General features: G+C 39.0%; 2 protein-coding genes across 4 annotated transcripts; both read right to left on the bottom strand.

The window, feature by feature from the left end:
* Positions 1 to 4,564: 4,564 nt before the first annotated feature.
* Positions 4,565 to 13,605, bottom strand: LOC139919064 (granzyme B-like). Of its 3 annotated transcripts, none has more exons than XM_078285539.1 (5): positions 13,378 to 13,605; positions 6,600 to 6,747; positions 6,258 to 6,399; positions 4,877 to 5,131; positions 4,565 to 4,799 (listed from the first exon to the last, which is right to left on the bottom strand). In XM_078285539.1, exons 1-5 carry the CDS (start codon positions 13,454 to 13,456, stop codon positions 4,626 to 4,628), a joined length of 798 nt encoding a protein of 265 aa, XP_078141665.1. In that variant the 5' UTR covers positions 13,457 to 13,605; the 3' UTR covers positions 4,565 to 4,625. The 3 variants fall into 3 exon arrangements, with proteins under 3 accessions (XP_078141665.1, XP_071764754.1, XP_071772213.2); XM_071908653.2 differs by lacking the exon at positions 13,378 to 13,605 and adding an exon at positions 6,832 to 6,945; XM_071916112.2 differs by lacking the exons at positions 4,565 to 4,799; positions 4,877 to 5,131; positions 6,258 to 6,399; positions 6,600 to 6,747 and adding exons at positions 11,679 to 11,940; positions 12,024 to 12,284; positions 12,823 to 12,964; positions 13,147 to 13,294 and having other exon boundaries at positions 13,378 to 13,601.
* Positions 13,606 to 16,688: 3,083 nt separating this feature from the next.
* LOC144539666 (granzyme B-like) lies at positions 16,689 to 18,836 on the bottom strand. The gene is made up of 5 exons (XM_078285542.1): positions 18,650 to 18,836; positions 18,395 to 18,542; positions 18,070 to 18,211; positions 17,231 to 17,491; positions 16,689 to 17,148 (listed from the first exon to the last, which is right to left on the bottom strand). Exons 1-5 carry the CDS (start codon positions 18,708 to 18,710, stop codon positions 16,978 to 16,980), a joined length of 783 nt encoding a protein of 260 aa, XP_078141668.1. The 5' UTR covers positions 18,711 to 18,836; the 3' UTR covers positions 16,689 to 16,977.
* Between the last annotated feature and the right edge of the window lie 1,239 nt (positions 18,837 to 20,075).

Here is a 20,075-nt window from a genome sequence, read left to right as displayed (position 1 = left end):
TTTCAATTTAATAATAACTACCAAATGAGCTGAACTCTTTTTATGCCCGCTTTGATAAGAATAGCGATGATCCATCAATCGACACCTCCCATCTCGACAGGACTACTGATTTTATTGATTGTACTGAATTTGAGTTATCTGAGCATGAAGTGAGAAAGGTTTTTAAGAATGTGAATGCTCACAAGGCATCAGGGCCTGATGGCATTCCATCCTGTGCCTTAAAATTATGTTCTTCTGAGTTGGCCCCTGTATTCAGTGAAGTGTTCAACCTTTCCTTAAGATCCTCTACTGTTCCTAAGTGCTTTAAAATATAAATTATTGTCCCTGTACCAAAGAAACCTAAGATCACCTGTTTGAATGATTATCGCCCAGTGGCTCTGACATCTGTAATTATGAAATGTTTTGACAGGTTGGTCATGTTGTACATTAAATCTGTAATTCCTCAGTCATTGGACTCTTATCAATTTGCTTACCGCTCAAACAGATCCGTTAAAGATTCCATTTCACTTGCACTGCATATTGTGCTGGAACATGTCGACAGATGTAATGTCTATTGTAGAATGTTATTTATTGACTATAGTTCTGCATTCAATACAATTGTACCAAGCAAACTAGTTGTCAAGTTAAGAGCCCTGGGCCTATGCCACTCCATTTGTGATTGGATTTTAGATTTTTTTAACAGGAGGGAACAAGTAGTGAGAATAGGCAGCTTCACTTCATCTACGGTGGTAACAAACACAGGTGCACCCCAGGGGTGCGTACTCAGTCCACTTCTATACTCACTCTTCACCTATGACTGCACTGCAAAACATGATATGAATTGCATTATCAAACGATCACAACTGTGATAGGAAGAATACAGAATAACGATGAATCCTTCTACAGACAGGAGGTTATGAGAGTGACAGAGTGGTGCACTGACAATAACATTGATTTAAAGGACCTATATGTAACAATGACACCCAGCGTTTAAAATGGGTACTGCAGTCCAAATTCAAACTAGAATTGCACTCAGAGAGTGCAGACCTCCGCCAAGGTTCGTGCTATTATTGCTTGTTCGTGAGTCGGATCCGGATCCGCTCCAAAATGTAATGGGTTCTTCCTTGGCCCATGCTACACCCTTCCACGAAGTTTCATGAAAATCGGGCCAGTAGTTTATCCGTAATCCTGCTAACAGACAAACAGACAGACGAACAAACAAACAAATAAACAAACAAACGGCACCGAAAACATAACCTCCTTGGCGGAGGTAAATACTGGGGAGAGTTGTCTCCCCCCGCCCCCTCCTCCCCAGACTTGAAGCTCACGCAGGTTGCCAGGTGAAAACAGAAAGACAACCCCGGGAGCCCCGCGAATCGTTCGGCTTGAAGTTCCCGTTCCCCGGCCCCCTGCAACACGGCAGACTGGAGACTCCGGTCAGGCTCCTGTACAGCTACTAAGTTACAGTATGTAACCTAGCCTAGCAAATTAGCTTCACTTTGTCGGTACATAGCCAGAGAGAGTGGGGGTACAGAAGGGAATGAAACTATCATAGTGACTTACATTTGTCAGCAGACCATGGTGTTCCTCATATCCAGTGTGTGTGCAGGTTGTAATCGCGTCGTTTAGTCCTCATTTGGCGTCTGGTTCCGACGTCCTGTGTCCGGTTCATGTGTCCTGCCTTCTGCCAGCTTGATTAATATAACTCCATACTCCGATTATGTTACTTGATTTGTGTTTAGTCAAGTTTGTTAGCGGTAGCATTTTCCATTAGCTGCAGCTCATAGCATCAGAATAGTAAATGTTGGATAAGATATGTTCACAGTCTCCATCTTTCAAATGCATCTCCAATATTTACCTGTATTTTACCACGGCTCTGGTCATGGAGCTTTTTCGAAAGAGGACGAGGCTTTTTAGGTCGGGTAGAATCCATCTCACTTGATCCAGTTCGTTTGCTTGCTTCCATGGCTGCAGTACGCTGTGTTTGCGTGCCAATTTGTTTCATATCTGGCAACCCGGGGTGTCGAAATGGGCAGTGGGGGGAATCACACAGGCCAAAACACAAACAGACGTTCCGCTCCGGAATGGAAATTTCAAAGGAGAACATACTGGCTGTAGCATTGTTGTTGGAGAAGCCAGTATTTCAACTTAGCATGTTTCCTTAATCTCTGATGACATATCATGGTCATTTTATGATTTAGTACAGTAAACATATTACATATTGGTCCTTTAAATGTCACCAAGACAAAGGAAATCATTGTTGATTGGGGGAGTGCACACTCCTATTAACATCATTGGTGCGGATGTAGAAATAGTGGATTGCTTCAAATTCTTAGGGGTACAGATATCCAGAGACCTCAGATGGTCACTTACCGGTGCTGCTGTTGCCAAGAAGGCTCAGCAGCGGCTCTATTTTCTGAGATGTCTGAAGAAGTCTGGTGTAACCACCAAGACATTAGTTAATTTTTACAGATCCACCGTTGAAAGCCTCCTCACAGGATGTATGACTGTTTGGTATGGAAGTTGCTCTGAGGAGGACCGTAAGCTTATTGACAAGGTTGTAAGAACAGCACAGAAAATTATTGGAACAGATTTGCCATCTGTGAGGGATATTTATGTTAAGAGGTGCCGTGATAGGGCCCAGAAAATAATTACCGACCCCAGCCACCCAGGCAGTGGCCTTATCACTCAGCTACCATCAGGTAGACGCTACCGCTGGGAGCGCTGCCCAGACAGACGGGTAAGCAAGGAGTTTGTACAAATAGACTTGTAAACAGTTTTTACCCAGAGGCGGTCCGGTTTTTAAATGAATAGCACTACTGCACTTTACTAACTACAGCAACTATCGCACTTTGCTGACAATGCATGCTGCATATGTTTTATGTTTTATCATGCTTTTATTTTGTTTCTTATGTGTCTGTCCTTTTTCTATCGTGTTTCTCATGTGTTTTTTTTTGCTGAATAACTCGAGGCTCGTGATCAAGAATTCCAATGCTTTTTTATATAAATGGCAAATAAACTTGAAACTAATGTTGTAGTGTTGTGGTGGTAGCTGACAAGGAAGAAGAGTGAACCAATGTACTTTAGCTTAGTACTCACAGCCTGTGGCTTTTTGTTTGTCTTGATTGTGAAGAACTGAAAAAAGGATGTGGTGTTGTTGTCGCATCACTTACTGCAGCCTGTGGTCACCTGCACCGTGACCACAACTGATGTCCTCATGTCTGGGTGAAGGAGTCATCATGTTTTTTTAATCACTCATTGGCAACACATATTATTCTATGATAAAAAAATAATAAAAAACAATCGTAAATTGGCTTTTATTAAGAATTGAAGAAAGGTTGCTTCAGTATTTTTATTGTTTTTGTGATAGGACAGGAATAATTACAGAGATTCGTCAGCATAAACAGCAGGGAAGAAGTGCCTTTTAATTTCAAATGTTGATACACTATTGAATGTGTGTGGGGCTCTGTACGGCCTTTTGGGTTCAGGTTGTGAGGCCAGTGTCTCTGTATCTCCAGCAGTGGGGGTGGAGAGTTAGAAAGGAGTGGTTAAGACTCTTCCCTTTAGAGCCAACACACAAGACCCTGCTGGTCTGCTGGGTCGAGTCCTGCCAGAACCTCCTGTCTCCTCTACTCTGTATGAGGGGCTTCATTAGAAAATGATATGTATCCATCCTAGAGACAATTGCCACCTGAAATTCAGTATTTCAGAAACACAAGTGATTTAAAACACAACTATTTTATAAGCAAAGGTCTAATGATGACTCATAGGTTTAGTATATAGTAACCCATAATGTGGTTTGCTTTCATAGCAGCAATCATTTTGTGGGAGTAGGCATTTTTCAAATGTTGGATATTTGATTTTAGACATAAACTTCTCATATTGTATTTCATGTCTAAACCAGAAGAAAAATTGAAGACTGCTTTTGCCTGATCACTGAACCCTTATGTATGCTCATTCAACATACAACATCAAACTTAAACCTGCAATAAGCGATTTCAGACCCTGTAACTAATCCTGAAATAACGTGTGAAAATAGCCACACACGCGGACCAGCTGTGTTGTTGTTTTCACCTCTTTCCTAAAGCTTGTTGTCAAATTCGGCCCAAGTAATGGCGAATCGATGAAGCGAGTGAGTAAACGTTTTCAACTAGTAAACTTGCTACCTACCTCTTCACTTGTCATTGTGGGACATGTAACCATCAGCGGGAGAAAAATATGGCAAAGCGAAACTGGTAACCGACAGTATTTCTCCGTAGGTACGTTTATTTTAGCCATTAGCCTTTATACACGGTTTGTCCTTAAGGGCTTCCGTCGCAGTAGCTTTCCAGTGTGCATTTACAAAATGTGTTGAGGTTGCTGTCACCCTCTAATGGTCAGAAAAAATCACTTAATGTAGCTTTAACCTGAGAGGCTTTGTCAATATATTGTTGGAAAAAGGCCATGCATTTTTCATTAACTTATACATCGTCCTATGTCATATATCATTCTAATAATGAGCATGGAGTCAGAAACAAAACAGTATTTGGAATAAACCAAGTTTATTATGCATTGGGTTAAGCAGCAGACACTGACAGAACTACTCAGATACTACGATACCTCTATATATAACAGAAGTATGTTGAAACAAAGCTTCTTGTGTAAGACTAGTACACGTTACATGCCTTTTTCTTGAGAATCTTTTTGATCCAGGGAAGAAATTTTGATATCTCTGTATAGACGTTGGGTACATCTGGGTAGTCACACTTTTTAACTTTGTGGTTGAAAGATACAATGCCGACTGCCTTCCCATTGCACACCAGAGGGCCACCAGAATCACCCTATGAGAGAAAAAACACATATTAATTTGTTCATTCACACCAGTTGACATTTTATAGGGAAAAGGAATACAACACACCTGACAAAATCCTTTGTTTGTCTTATATCCACCTGCGCAGATAATATTGGCTGGAAGGCTTTTCCATGCCCTCTGACAGACTTTCAGGTCGATGGTAGACACATCCACGACTCGCAGGTCATCAACAGCCGTACCGCCATTTTTAATTAATCCCCATCCGGCCACAATGCACTTTGTGTTGGCTTTGATGATTTTATCCTGACTTGGAAGTTTAATTGTTTTCATTGTTTTGCTTAGTTTAGCTTTCCTAGACAGCTAGAAACACACAAAATCAAAAAGTAACAATTTAAAACTAGAAGTGCTTAATGTCACGACAAATTTCTTCTATCCATCTGTTAAACAGACCTCAAGTCAACACATCTTTAGGTTCAAGGTCAAACAATGGCTGCAAGACAGAGCTGCAGAATGATTTATTTGAATGATATTGTTGGCAGTTAAAGTGTTATATGCAATGGTTGTTGAACTGAATAGTTAGTTTAGTACGTTGTTGTTAGTTTTTTGGACTGAATCATATATCATAGTGATGTTAATGTATGCTGCTACTGATGTTTTTCACCATGTGTTTTTTTTTACATTTAAAGGATAACGCTGGTGTTTTTTAATCCATTTCTTACCGTCAACAAATCCTATGAAAATAACATAATCAACAATGCATTTGCTCTACTCCCGTTACTTTCTGACTTCCCACGTACCGTTTTTAGCCTTCAACCCGGAAGTCATTGGCTCCAATTGTAAGCTAAAAACCTTTAAATACAGCTCACAAAGACATAGTTTCAATTTTAAAAATCGTTAACTGTTACCACAAAAAAGTCAGGCTGTTGTAGTTATTACCAAATCAAATTCAAATGGGAACAAATTCTTCATTACGCCGGGGACTATTTTCGGTGCTACGGAACTACTTTCCTGAGATCGAAAACATGTTTACGGCCGGCTTATTAAATTGTTTGAGGAAAAAGTCGGCTGGCCGGGTGCATCACAATGATAAAATATGCTGCCCAGAGCAGCAGCATGGCTCTTTGATGTGTTTTTAATCATTTTTTTAATACAATGGAGTTCTATGGCTACTGGGACATGGTTTCATTGGGCACCGGCTACATGGATGTTAGCAAAACAAATTCTTTGCTGATTTTGTTATTTTCATAGGATTTGTTGACGGTAAGAAATGCATTAAAAAAACACCAGTGTTATCCTTTAATTGCATTAGAAATAAGTCTCTAATGCGTCATGCTTGAAAATGTTTTTCTATATATTTCAAATTTTACAATTGTTGTAATGAAAGGAAAAATGAAACTTAACTAAACACAAGAGATTTGCAGAGGACTGTAAAATGCCACAAAATCACTCACGACTATTAGATTAGGTTGAATAAATTTCTGCTTACTTTGAGGAGCATGATGTCATTCCCAGATGAGACCTTCACATAGGAGGGGTGTTTGCATTTCACTACATCGTATCTCATTGTTTTCTCATTGACACTCTTTAGGTCGTGGGTACCAAGAACAACACTCATTTTGGCATTTCCCCTGAAGAAATGATCAGCAAGAGATTGTCAATAGTTTTTCTCATGTAGGGCCACAAAAAAATGATTCATTACCTTTGAAAATATTAGGCATATATACCATAAAGTTATGTTTACTCTTTAAGTTATGTTTACTCTTTAAATTTCTGATTTGATTTACAATCAAAGTAATCAGAGATTGCTTGTAGAGGAAAAGTAACTCACTTCAAGTCGCAGTGGGCAGCAGTGACTACAAACTCTTTGCTGACAAGGAATCCTCCACATGCATGTTTTCCATTACGCTGCACTGATGCCATGTACAGTAATGACTTCTCCTGGGCCTTTTCTCCATTTATGATTTCACTCCCAAGTGCTGAAAAAGAATAAAAAGATAGATAAATTAAAGAAAAAAGGATAAATAAATAATTATCAGTTTTTCCTCCTGAGAGAGTCTTACCTTTTTGTCCTAGACATGTCAGAACATGAAAAAGCAGAAATGTGTGCAAACCATACATCATGCAGGCAGGTGGTCTCATGGTGATGTCAAATAGACCCAGCAGAGTCTGCACTGCCTTGTGGTTGAATGCATGCAACTGAAATTACACTTGAGCTAAGATGCAACACTTTTAGTAAGTGCTATTTTTGGTGAGGATCTATGCATATCATTAATCTTTGTGTCATCATCTTTCGAGGGATTGGAGCCAAAGGGGCGTAAGTGTGTTATAGTAGATTTTACAGGAGAGCCAAAACAATTTTTTATCAAACTTGGATCAGCTGCCGTTACCACATACTAAGCACAATATTTTAACTTTTTGTGTTATCAGATTGAGCATTACTATAAAAACAATACTGCTACAGTTTAAGTTGAATTATATTTGTTAACTTTTTTAAAACTGGCAAAAGAGTGTCCCAATACAGCCATGCAGAATATGGGCGTATGTAAGTAAACAATTGTAAAACACATTCATTTTAATACAAATCTAGCAATTACACTTCAATCAATACTGAAATATAAAACAAGATCAGAATGAATATCTTTATCTTGAAGTAATGCTCAGCAACTTTCACCAAGGCCTTTAAAATTGTAGGCTACATGGAACATATCAAATTGATTGATATTTTTTTTTTCTGTTAAAAACTTTTAATAAACCTTTTTAATAAACCTCTATAGACATAAGAAACTACTTTTGATTCTAAACTACTACATTTTTGTATGTGTCCCAGGACACATCACTTATTGATGTGTCCTGGGACACATTCAAAGACCTGGAAAACTCCTCATAACACTGAGGGATAACTTCAGCTACCAGCAGTCTTACTATCAGAGCTCATCTTGACCAGTTCACACTCCTAACATTATAAAATAACATTTTGAATCTATAGGCCTAAGTATTTCATGGGAATATTAACATATTTACATTCATCTAATATTGACCTAGAATATTAATTAGGATATGAATAGAACACTAAAAATGATGTGATCATGCTGCCATGCTAGCATTACTTACGTCAGCATGCATTTTGAGTTGACCAAAGTGCTGTTAGAATTCTAAGTGCAGTTACGCCCTTTTGGCAGCAAACAAAACCCTACATCTACTGTTATGGCTTTCAGTTTTTGTTTAATTAAAACTTATGGGTCATGATTTCAGTTGTGTGCTTTTGGCACTGAAAAGATCTCACTGAGACCTTTCAATTGATATATAATACTCATGTACACCCAAAATCGCACTTACGCACTTTGGCTCCAAGCCCTCGTTTTGACAGTTGTGTTCTCACAGCACACTCAAACATTTCTTTTCACCCTGACCAAATAGAGGAAACACAGAAGCTGGAAACCACAGTTACCATCTTCAGACTTGAGCATTGATGTTCTCACATTTATGAAACCACTTAATGCTCTACAGACCAAATGTTTTCATCTAAATTACCTTCATCATATAAATGACTGCTAGATGACCACAGCAATATTATTACTCAGTCTGTTAATGTTATAATTTACCATAATTAAACATGCCTTTAGTCAATTTAGAGTGATGATAATTAATCTTATGTATCAACTGGAAAATATGCTTTCATATGATGCAAACAAATACCCACCTGCACATAAACACATATACATGTATGCAGGCACATGCATACACAAACCCAGGCGTGCAAAATCATTGGTGTTTTCTTTCCATGTCCATTAGATGTTGGGTTTATTTGGATGCATAATTGCATGGTCTCTCCCTACCAGCCTTCCTTTCTGTTCATTTCCTTGCCTGCAGGTAGTGTTGTCTAGTGCTCTCACACATGTACACATATGCACTCACATATATGAGGGCGTGCACAGGCACACATGCATTCATGCTTTTTCTCTCTCTCTCTCACACACACACACTCACGCACACTCACACATACACTCTGACCCTGTTTGGGATGTACTTTTTCTGTCTTGTGAGTTTTCTGAATTCACAATTGAGAGCATTTCATAAATAAATGTGAATTTACTTGTAAGAAGTATCTCAGATAAGGACCACAACCTTGTGGACTGGATTACGGACTACCTCACCAGCAGGCCGCAGTACGTCCAGCTGCAGGGCAGCCTGTCAGACGTGGTGGTGGGCAACACCGGCGCACCCCAAGGAACTGTATTGTCACCATTTCTTTTCACCCTCTACACCTCGGACTTCCGCTTCAACTCTGGATCGTGCCACCTACAGAAGTCCTCTGACAACTCCTCCATTGTCGGCTGCATCACGGAGGACAATGAGGAGGAATACAGAGAGCTGGTAGAGAGCTTTGTAGGTTGGTGCGACAACAACTACCTCCAGCTCAACATCAGGAAGACCAAGGAGCTGGTGGTGGACTTCAGAAGGAGTAGGAGGCCCCCAACCCCTGTCACCATCCAGGGGGAGGAGGTGGAGATGGTGAACTCCTATCGGTTCCTATAGGAGTGCAGCTCAACAATAAACTGGACTGGTCGGACAACACTGAGGCCCTCTACAGGAAAGGACAGAGCAGGCTGTACTTCCTGAGGAGACTCAGGTCCTTCAACGTGTGCAACAGGCTGCTGCAGATGTTCTACCAGTCTGTAGTAGCCAGTGCACTCTTCTTTGCTGTGGTGTGCTGGGGAGGCGGCATCAAGGTAGGGGAAGCCAACAGACTGAACAAGCTGGTGAAGAAGGCTGGCTCTGCTGTTGGACTCAAACTGGACAGTCTGGAGGCAGTGGCAGAGAGGAGGATGAGGGGAAAGATCAATGCCATCCTGGAGAACCCCTCTCACCCTCTCTATGACAAGCTGAGGCTGATGAGGACCAGCTTCAGCCACAGGCTCTTCCTCCCAAGATGCAGGACAGAGCAGCTCAGGTGTTCCTTTGTGCCAGCGGCCATTGGACTGTTCAACAACATCAGCGACCCCTGTGCCAGCCAGTCATAACTCCTGACCCCCCCCCCACCGACACACACACACACACACACACACACACACACACACACACACCCTGCACATTACTCAGACCTGGACTTGGACCCTAGCCCCTCAGAGCCCCCCTCCCTCCCCTCCCCTCACCCGCACTAATGACTGAACTCCTGATTATATACAGTATATATATGTAAGAATATGCATTTATTATTATTATCATTATTATTATTATCATTATAATTATTATTTGCATTTTTGCACTGTCTCTATAGTCTTTATTATGTACATTACCTCTATTGTTTTATCTTAGTACCTCTTCTTTTTATTATCTTATTGTTGTTGTTTTCCTGATACTGTCTGCCAGTTGCTGCTGTGGCACCTGAATTTCCCCAAGGGGATTAATAAAGTGCTATCTTATCTAATCTTATCTTATTCATTCAGTGTGTCTGCAGTACTATACAAGTCTGACTACATCACATCTTTATTTTTTTGTCTTTACCAGTCCAGTCAGTTACCAACAGATGTAGTATTGGATATAGATGCAATACCTCTTGCTGTTATTATCTGGTCAGTACCTCATTATACCAGCAGAGAGGGCCAGAGTCAGACATGTTTGAAATAAGAATTTTATAGTCGTTCTGCCTTTTGACCATGAGAGGGCACAGCTTCTCTATCAGTGCAAGTCTACTTTGAAGTTACACATTGAGCTTTTTAATAAATCTGCCTATCAGTGTTTCTGTCTTCCATTTTTTTTTTTTTTTAAATGTCCTTCATCAGTTTAACTTTGACCTGTAATTGGGCAAATCAGTTTAATTTTCATGCCCATGGCAGCCAAATTTTCTTTCAATTTAATAATGTTGCAGTGTTGTGGTGGTAGCTGACAAGGAAGAAGATTGAAACAATGTACTTTAGGTTAATGCTGACAGCCTGTGGCTTTAGGATTTTAAGGCTGTGCATGGCCTGGACCCATGACCACAACTGACATCCTCATCTCTGGGTGATGAGGATGGAAGGAAAACAAAAAAAGGAATTATATTTTTTTAATCACTCATTGGTAAAACATTATTCTTTGATAAAAGAAATTAATAATAATTTGCTGCCATTTCTACATTCTGTTTCATGCACACCAAAAGACTCTTAGAAAGACTCTTAAACTCTCCAAGGATAAGGCTATCCAGGCTGTCCTGTCAGACGAACCACAATAGTAAACTGCCTGAGTGGAAGAAAGGTTGTTTTAGTATTTTATTTTTTGTTTTTGTGCTAGGATACAGACAGAATAAGTACAGAGATTCATCAGCCTAAAGAGCAGGGAAGAAGGGCATTTTAATCTAAAATGGTGATACACTATTGAATGTGTGTGGGGCTCTGTACGGCCTTTTGGGTTCAGGTTGTGAGGCCAGTGTCTCTGTATCTCCAGCAGTGGGGGTGGAGAGTTAGAAAGGAGTGGTTAAGACTCTTCCCTTTAGAGCCAACACACAAGACCCTGCTGGTCTGCTGGGTCGAGTCCTGCCAGAACCTCCTGTCTCCTCTACTCTGTATGAGGGGCTTCATTAGAAAATGATATGTATCCATCCTAGAAACAATTGAAATTAAGTATTTCAAAAACTCATGATTTAAAACAGAACTATTTTGTAAGCAAAATTCTAATGATGACTCATAAGTTTAGTGTAAGTAACATAATGTAGTTTACTTTCATAGTGTTGTAGTACTCGATAAGGATCTCGTAATTACGAGATAGTTTTCTCGTAATTACGAGATAGTTTTCATGAGATACTAAGTCATAATTACGAAAAACCATCTCTGATTTATTTTTGTCTTTGGTGAATGCATTACGCTTCTGTAATAACCTGGAGTCAGAAACAAAACAGTATTTGGAACAAACCAAATTTATTATGCATTGCGTTAAGCAGCAGACATTGACAGAACTACTCAGATACTACGATACCTCTATATATAGTAGAAGTATGTTGAAACAAAGCTTCTTGTGTAAGACTAGTACACGTTACATGCCTTTTTCTTGAGAATCTTTTTGATCCAGGGTAGGAATTTTGATATCTGTGTGTAGACGTTGGGTAGATCTGGGTAGTCACACTTATTTTTGTCGTTGAAAGATACAATGCCGACTGCCTTCCCATTGCACACCAGAGGGCCACCAGAATCACCCTATGAGAGAAAAAACACATTTTAATTTGTTCATTCATACAAGTTGACATTTTATATTTGTAGGGAAAAGGAATACAACACACCTGACAAGATCCTTTGTTTGTCTTATATCCACCTGCACAGATAACATTGGCTGGAAGGGTGAACTGATCCCATTCCCTCTGACAGACTTTCAGGTCGATGGTAGACACATCCACGACTCGCAGGTCATCAACAGCCGTACCTTTAGTTTCAGTGCGTCCCCATCCAGCTACAATGCACTTTGTGTTGGCTTTGATGATTTTATCCTTACTTGGAAGTTTAATTGTTTTCATTGTTTTGCTTAGTTTAGCTTTCCTAGACAGCTAGAAACACACAAAATCAAAAAGTAAAAATTAAAGACTAGAAGTGCTTAATGTCACGACAAACTTCCTCTATCCATCTGTTAAACAGACCTCAAGTCAGCACATCTTTAGGTTCAAGGTCAAACAATGGCTGCAAGATAGAGCTGCAGAATGATTTATTTGAATGATATTGTTGGCAGTTAAAGTGTTATATGCAATGTTTGTTGAACTGAATAGTTAGTTTACTACGTTGTTAACTTTTTGGACTGAATATATATATATGTATATATATATATATATATATATATATATATATATATATATATATATATGTATAGTGATGTTAATGTTTTTTACATTTAATTGCATTAGAAATAATTCTCTGATTTTAATGTGTCATGCTTGACAATGTTTTTCTATACATTTAAATTTTTACAATTGTTGAACTAAATAAAAGGAAAAATGAAACTTAACTAAACACAAGGGATTTGAAGAGGACTGTAAAATGCCACAATGTCACTCATGACTATTAGATTAGGTTGAATACATTTCTGCTTACTTTGAGGAGCATGATGTCATTCCCAGATGAGAACTTCACATAGGAGGGGTGTTTGCATTTCACTACATCGTATCTCATTGTTTTCTCATTGACACTCTTTAGGTCGTGGGTACCAAGAACAACACTCATTTTGGCATTTGTCCTGAATAAATGATCAGTGAGAGGTTGTCAATAGTTTTCCTCATGTAGTGCCACAAAAGAATGATTCATTACCTTTGAAAGTATTAGGCATATATACCATAAAGTTATGTTTACTCTTTAAATTTCTGATTTGATTTACAATCAAAGTAATCAGAGATTGCTTGTAGAGGAAAAGTAACTCACTTCAAGTCGCAGTGGGCAGCAGTGACTACAAACTCTTTGTTGACAAGGAATCCTCCACATTTATGTGTTCCATTAAACTGCACTGATGCCATGTACAGTAATGACTTCTTCTGGGCCTTCTCCCCATTTATGATTTCACTCCCAAGTGCTGAAAAAGAATGAAAAGATAGATAAATGAAAGAAAAAAGATAGATAAATAATAATCAGTTTTTCTTCCTGAGAAAGTCTTACCTTTTTGTCCCAGATATGTCAGAACTTGAATAAGCAGAAATGTGTGCAAACCACACATCATGCAGGCAGGTGGTCTCATGGTGGTGTCAAATAGACCCAGCAGAGTCTGCACTGCCTTGTGGTTCCCATCTAGATTACCTTTAATCTGACTTCTTATAGCCACATCCTGTCTGTACCTGCAGCTCTGCAGTTATTGTCTTTTTGTGAAGATAGTGAGGTCAGCGGAGAGATGTGTTGTCACATACTATTTCCAATGAAACTGTAATTAAAGCAACTGCTTGTGTTTCTGGTGGCTCAGCAGGCTGAAGCACATATCATGAAGTCAGTATGTCATGGGTTCAACTCAGAGTTCTGTCACATCTGTCAGACTCTCTTCCACCATTCATTTAATTTGCCATCCATTGTATAACACCTAATAAATATAAATATGCTAAAAATGACAGCTAAAATCTTGAAGTGTTATAATAAAAAAGAAGATAAGGTAAAGTATAAAAGGTGAGTTTCATTTTCACTCTTATTATGTGTTACCATATGAAGCCAACTGTAGCTGGATGAATGCATGCAACTGAAATTACACTTGAGCTAAGATGCAACACTAAGATGCAACACTTTTAGTAAGCGCTAGTTGTGGTGAGGATCTATGCGATCATTAATCTTTGTTATCTTTTGACAGTTGTGTTCTCACAGCACACTCACACATTTCTATTCACCCTGACCAAATAAAGGAAACACAGAAGCTGGAAACCACAGTTACCATCTTCAGACTTGAGCATTGATGAAAGCACACAATGCTCTACAGACCAAATGTTTTAATCTAAATTACCTTGATCATATAAATGACTGCTAGATGACCACAGCAATATTATTACTTAGTCTGTTAATGTTTTAATTGACCAGAATTAAACATTTAGTACTGGAAAATATGCTTTCATATGATGCAAACAAATACCCACCTGCATATAAACACATATACATGTATGCAGGCACATGCATACACAAACTCAGGCATGCAAAATCATTTTTCATGATCGTTTTCTTTCCATGTCCATTAGATGTTGGGTTTACTGTATTTGGATGCATAATTGCATGGTCTCTCCCTACCAGCGTTCCTTTCTGTTCATTTCCTTGCCTGCAGGTAGTGTTGTCTAGTGCTCTCACACATGTACACATATGAGGGCGTGCACAGGCACACACACTGGCATTCATGCTCTTTTTCTCTCTCTCTCTCACACACACTCACACACACACACGCAAGACCCCGTTTCTGAAAGTCTGGGATGTACTTTTTCTGTCTTGTGTGATTTCTGAATTCACAATTGAGAGCATTTCATAAATAAATGTGACTTGACTTGTAAGAAATATCTCAGATAAGGACACATTCATTGAGTGTGTCTGCAGTACTATACAAGTCTGACTACATCACATCTTTATTTTTTTGTCTTTACCAATCCAGTCAGATACCAACAGATGTAGTATTGCATATAGATGCAATACCTCTTGCTGTTATTATCTGGTCAGTACCTCATTATACCCAGCAGAGAGGGCCAGAGTCAGACATGTTTGAAATAAGAATTTTATAGTCGTTCTGCCTTTTGACCATGAGAGGGCGCAGCATCTCCATCAGTGCAAGTCCACTGAAGTCACAAATTGAGCTTTTTCATAAATCTGCCTATCAGTGTTTCCATCTGCCTTGTTCCATTTATTAAAACAAAATCTCCTTCATCAGTCTAATTTTGACATGTAATTTGGCAAATCAGTTTTTATTTTCATGCCCATGGCAGCCAAATTTTCTTTCAATTTAATAATGTTGCAGTGTTGTGGTGGTAGCTGACAAGGAAGAAGAGTGAAACAATGTACTTTAGGTTAATGCTCACAGTCTGTGGCTTTAGGATTTTAAAGTTGTGCATGGCCTCACCCCTTTTTCTCTTAATGAACCTGTGTGCAGTCTGAGATCCTCAGGCAGGAACCTTCTGACTGTTCCTGTGTCCAGGTCAAGGACTAGAGGTGACCGGGCTTTTTCCATCAGGGCTCCGTGGCTTTGGAACGGCTTGCCTGCTCAGGCTGGCAGAGTCAGTGTCATCTTTTAAATCACCCTCCAAAACTTACTTTTATCTAACGCCAATTTATAATCTTTGGCTCTTATTTGTTTTTATTCTTGTTGCCTTGTCTGTCATTTTATTTTATTTACCTTGTCTGTTACTTGTTAAATTCATTGTACCCATGTCGCTGGTGTGCTGCCCTCTATTAGAGTACATCTAACTTGGTTGATTTATGGTAAGATCCAAATTTGTGTTGATACACCCTGACCTCTAGTGGTGAGTTTCAGTATCGGTGATGCAGGGTTTTTTTGTTCAGTTGTCTGAGGACATGCCTTGAGGAACACCTCCCTGCTTTTCGACTGCAATTACTATCTTTTACAATGTTGCCTTGGCCACTATTTGTCTGTAAGTACACCTGTGTGTTACGTTCTACCGTGTATCTAATGTTTTAAAGGAAGAGGAGTAAGTTATCTCTCTAGTCTATATTGTTACCATGTGGTTTAAGCTAATGCTGTCACTTGCCTTGCTACTTTGAGAGCTATTTGTTTCCTTGCATTGGCATTGTTTGATGTCATGGACTGAAACTGGATTGTGTGATAGGCAAACAATGTGTCCAGTATGTTGTTGTATTTGAGCACTTTGCTGAGGAATTCATCATATTTTCTTGTAAAGTGGTGCAGCCAAGGGTTGAGACACAATTGGTAGAATTGTTGTTTGTTCTCATATACATGGTCTGTACAATATTTAGTCTAATTTATTTTTCCATCTTGTATGTTTTGCAGTTTCACAGTGTTGAATCACTTAAATGTCTTCAAGAAAAGTTACGCCTTGTGATTATTGGAGGACTTCACACTGTTAGCTAGCTGTCCAGCTCTGCACAAGATACTCACTGCAGGGGCAGTATAGCTTGAACATTTTTTTAAATTTTTTTTTTATATACTGTATATATTTATTCTATCACAGCTCCACCTCATTGTCCTTCTGTTTTATTGATCTATGTCATTTGTCAATCTTTTCTGTGAAGCAGTGAGCACTCACTGCAGCCTGTGGTCACCTGCACCATGACCACAACTGACATCCTCATCTCTGGGTGAGAAAGTAATCATAATTTTTTTTAATCAGTCATTGGTAAAACATATAATTATTTGATTAAAAAAAAAAAAAATTGCTGCCATTTCTACATTCTGTTTCATGCACACCAAAAGACTCTTAGAAAGACTCTTAAACTCTTCAAGGATGGTAAGGCTATCCAGGCTGTCCTGTCAGGTTGCTTTAGTATTTTATTGGTTTTTTTTTGTGATAGGATACAGACAGAATAATAACTACAGAGATTCGTCAGCATAAACGGCAGGGAAGAAGCGCCTTTTAATCTAAAATGGTGATACACTATTGAATGTGTGTGGGGCTCTATACGGCCTTTTGGGTTCAGGTTGTGAGGCCAGTGTCTCTGTATCTCCAGCAGTGGGGGTGGAGAGTTAGAAAGGAGTGGTTAAGACTCTTCCCTTTAGAGCCAACACACAAGACCCTGCTGGTCTGTTGAAACAAAGCTTCTTGTGTAATACTAGTACACCTTACATGCCTTTTTCTTGAGAATCTTTTTGATCCAGGGAAGGAATTTTGATATCTCTGTATAGACGTTGGGTACATCTGGGTAGTCACAGTTGTCACTGTTGTTGAAAGATACAATGCCGACTGCCTTCCCATTGCACACCAGAGGGCCACCAGAATCACCCTATGAGAGAAAAAACACATCTTAATTTGTTCATTCACACCAGTTGACATTTTATATTTGTAGGGAAAAGAATACAACACACCTGACAAAATCCTTTGTTTGTCTTATATCCACCTGCACAGGTAACATTGGCTGGAAGGGTGAACTGATCCCATGCCTCCTGACAGACTTTCAGGTCGATGGTAGACACATCCACGACTTGCAGGGCATCAACAACGGTACCGCCAGTTTTAATTAATCCCCATCCAGCTACAATGCACTTTGTGTTGGCTTTGATGATTTCATTCTGACTTGGAAGTTGAATTGTTTCCATCGTTTTGCTTAGTTTAGCTTTCCTAGACAGCTAGAAACACACAAAATCAAAAAGTAAAAATTAAAAACTAGAAGTGCTTAATGTCACAACAATCTTCCTGTATCCATCTGTTAAACAGACCTCAAGTCAGCACATCTTTAGGGTCAAAGTCAAATAATGGCTGCAAGATAGAGCTGCAGAATGATTTATTTGAAGGTTATTGTTGGCAGTTAAAGTGTTATATGCAATGTTTGTTGAACTGAATAGTTAGTTTTGAACGTTGTTAACTTTTTGGACTGAATCATAATACAGCGTATATTAGAACTAGCAACTTGAAAAAAAAAAGGTATATTTATATATATATTTTTTTAAATTTCTATTATTGTAGTAATGTTAATATATGCTGCTACTGATTTACCACCTTTTTTTTTTTTTTTTTACATTTAATTAAATTACAAATAAGTCTCTGATTTTAATGCATCATGCTTGACAATATTTTTCTATATATTTCAATTTTTACAATTGTTGAACTAAATGAAACAAAATAAAACAAGGGATTTGCGGAGGACTGCAAAATTGCACAATGTCATTCACGACTATTAGATTAGGTTGAATAAATATCTCCTTACTTTGAGGAGCATGATGTCATTCCCAGATGAGACGTTCTCATAGGAGGGGTGTTTGTATTTCATTACATTGTATCTCATTGTTTTCTTATTCACTCTCTTGAGGTTGTGGGTACCAAGAACAACACTCATTTTGGCATTTGTCCTGAAGAAATGATCAGTGAGAGGTTGTCAATAGTTTTTTTCATGTAGTGTGAACGGAAAAATTATTCATCACTTTTGAAAATATTAGCTGTATGTAACATAAAGTCATGTTTGCTCTTTAAATTTGTGATTTGATTTACGATCAAAGTAATCAGAGATTGCTTGTAGAGGAAAAGTAACTCACTCCGGGTCGCAGTGGGCAGCAGTGACTACAAACTCTTTGTTGACAAGGAATCCTCCACATCTATGTTTTCCATCAATCTGCACTGATGCCATGTAGAGGAATGACTTCTTCTGGGCCTTTTTCCCATTTATGATTTCACTCCCAAGTGCTGAAAAAGAATGTAAAGATAGATAAATGAAAGAAAGAAATATAGATCACGAATAGTTAGCCCAAAAGATAAATAATAATCAGTTTTCCCTCCTGGAAGAGTCTTACCTTTTTGTCCCAGACATGTCAGAACATGAAAAAGCAGAAATTTGTGCAAACCACGCATCATGCAGGCAGGACACTCAACCTGGTCTCATGGTGGTCTCAAATAGATCCTTATATACAGCAGAGTCTGTACAGCCTTGTGGTTCTCATCTAGATTATATTATATCTGACTTCTTATAGCCACATCCTGTCTGTACCTGTGCAACTCTGCACTTAATGTCTTTTAGTGAAGATAGTGAGGTCAGTGGAGAGATGTGTTCTCACATAATATTTCCAATGAAACTGTGACTATATGTGACTAAAACAACTGCTTGTGGTTCTGGTGGCTCAACAGGCTGAAGCACATATCATGAAGTCAGTATGTCATGGGTTCAACTCAGAGTTCTGTCACATCTGTCACACTCTCTACTTCACTCTCTCTCTTCATTTGCCATCCACTGGCTGTCTGACAAGGAAGAAGAGTGAAACAATGTACTTTAGGTTAATGCTCACAGCCTGTGGCTTTAGGATTTTAAAGCTGTGCATGGCCTGGACCCTAGTTATCTTTCTGAATGTTTGATCCTGTATGAACCTGTGTGCAGCCTGAGATCCTCAGGCAGGAACCTTCTGACTGTTCCTGTGTCCAGGTCAAGGACTAGAGGTGACCGGGCTTTTTCCATCAGGGCTCCGTGGCTTTGGAACGGCTTGCCTGCTCAGGCTGGCAGAGTCAGTGTCATCTTTTAAATCACTCTCCAAAACTTACTTTTATCTAACGCCTATTTATAATCTTTGGCTCTTATTTGTTTTTATTCTTGTTGCCTTGTCTGTCATTTTATTTTATTTACCTTGTCTGTTACTTGTTAAATTCATTGTACCCATGTCGCTGGTGTGCTGCCCTCTATTAGAGTACATATAACTTGGTTGATTTATGGTAAGATCCAAATTTGTGTTGATACACCCTGACCTCTAGTGGTGAGTTTCAGTATCGGTGATGCAGGGTTTTTTTGTTCAGTTGTCTGAGGACATGCCTTGAGGAACACCTCCCTGCTTTTCGACTGCAATTACTATCTTTTACAATGTTGCCTTGGCCACTATTTGTCTGTAAGTACACCTGTGTGTTACGTTCTACCGTGTATCTAATGTTTTAAAGGAAGAGGAGTAAGTTATCTCTCTAGTCTATATTGTTACCATGTGGTTTAAGCTAATGCTGTCACTTGCCTTGCTACTTTGAGAGCTATTTGTTTCCTTGCATTGGCATTGTTTGATGTCATGGACTGAAACTGGATTGTGTGATAGGCAAACAATGTGTCCAGTATGTTGTTGTATTTGAGCACTTTGCTGAGGAATTCATCATATTTTCTTGTAAAGTGGTGCAGCCAAGGGTTGAGACACATTTGGTAGAATTGTTGTTTGCTCTAATATACATGGTCTGTACAATATTTAGTCTAAT

Source organism: Centroberyx gerrardi, chromosome 9, assembly GCF_048128805.1.
Source record: "Centroberyx gerrardi isolate f3 chromosome 9, fCenGer3.hap1.cur.20231027, whole genome shotgun sequence".
NCBI lineage: Eukaryota > Metazoa > Chordata > Actinopteri > Beryciformes > Berycidae > Centroberyx > Centroberyx gerrardi.
The sequence above is the reverse complement of the archived record's forward strand: the minus strand, read 5'-3'. Positions and strand labels throughout refer to the sequence as shown.

Excerpts from the sequence above, each read along its gene's own strand:
- LOC144539666 (XM_078285542.1), bottom strand. The coding sequence starts at position 18,710 with ATGATGCGTGGTTTGCACAAATTTCTGCTTTTTCATGTTCTGACATGT. Across the intron at positions 18,543-18,649 it reads GACATGTCTGGGACAAAAAG|CACTTGGGAGTGAAATCATA; the intron begins GTAAGACTCTTC and ends ATTCTTTTTCAG. Across the intron at positions 18,212-18,394 it reads GCTGCCCACTGCGACCCGGA|GACAAATGCCAAAATGAGTG; the intron begins GTGAGTTACTTT and ends TCATTTCTTCAG.
- LOC139919064 (XM_071916112.2), bottom strand. The coding sequence starts at position 13,456 with ATGAGACCACCTGCCTGCATGATGTGTGGTTTGCACACATTTCTGCTT. Across the intron at positions 13,295-13,377 it reads GACATATCTGGGACAAAAAG|CACTTGGGAGTGAAATCATA; the intron begins GTAAGACTTTCT and ends ATTCTTTTTCAG. Across the intron at positions 12,965-13,146 it reads GCTGCCCACTGCGACTTGAA|GACAAATGCCAAAATGAGTG; the intron begins GTGAGTTACTTT and ends TCATTTATTCAG.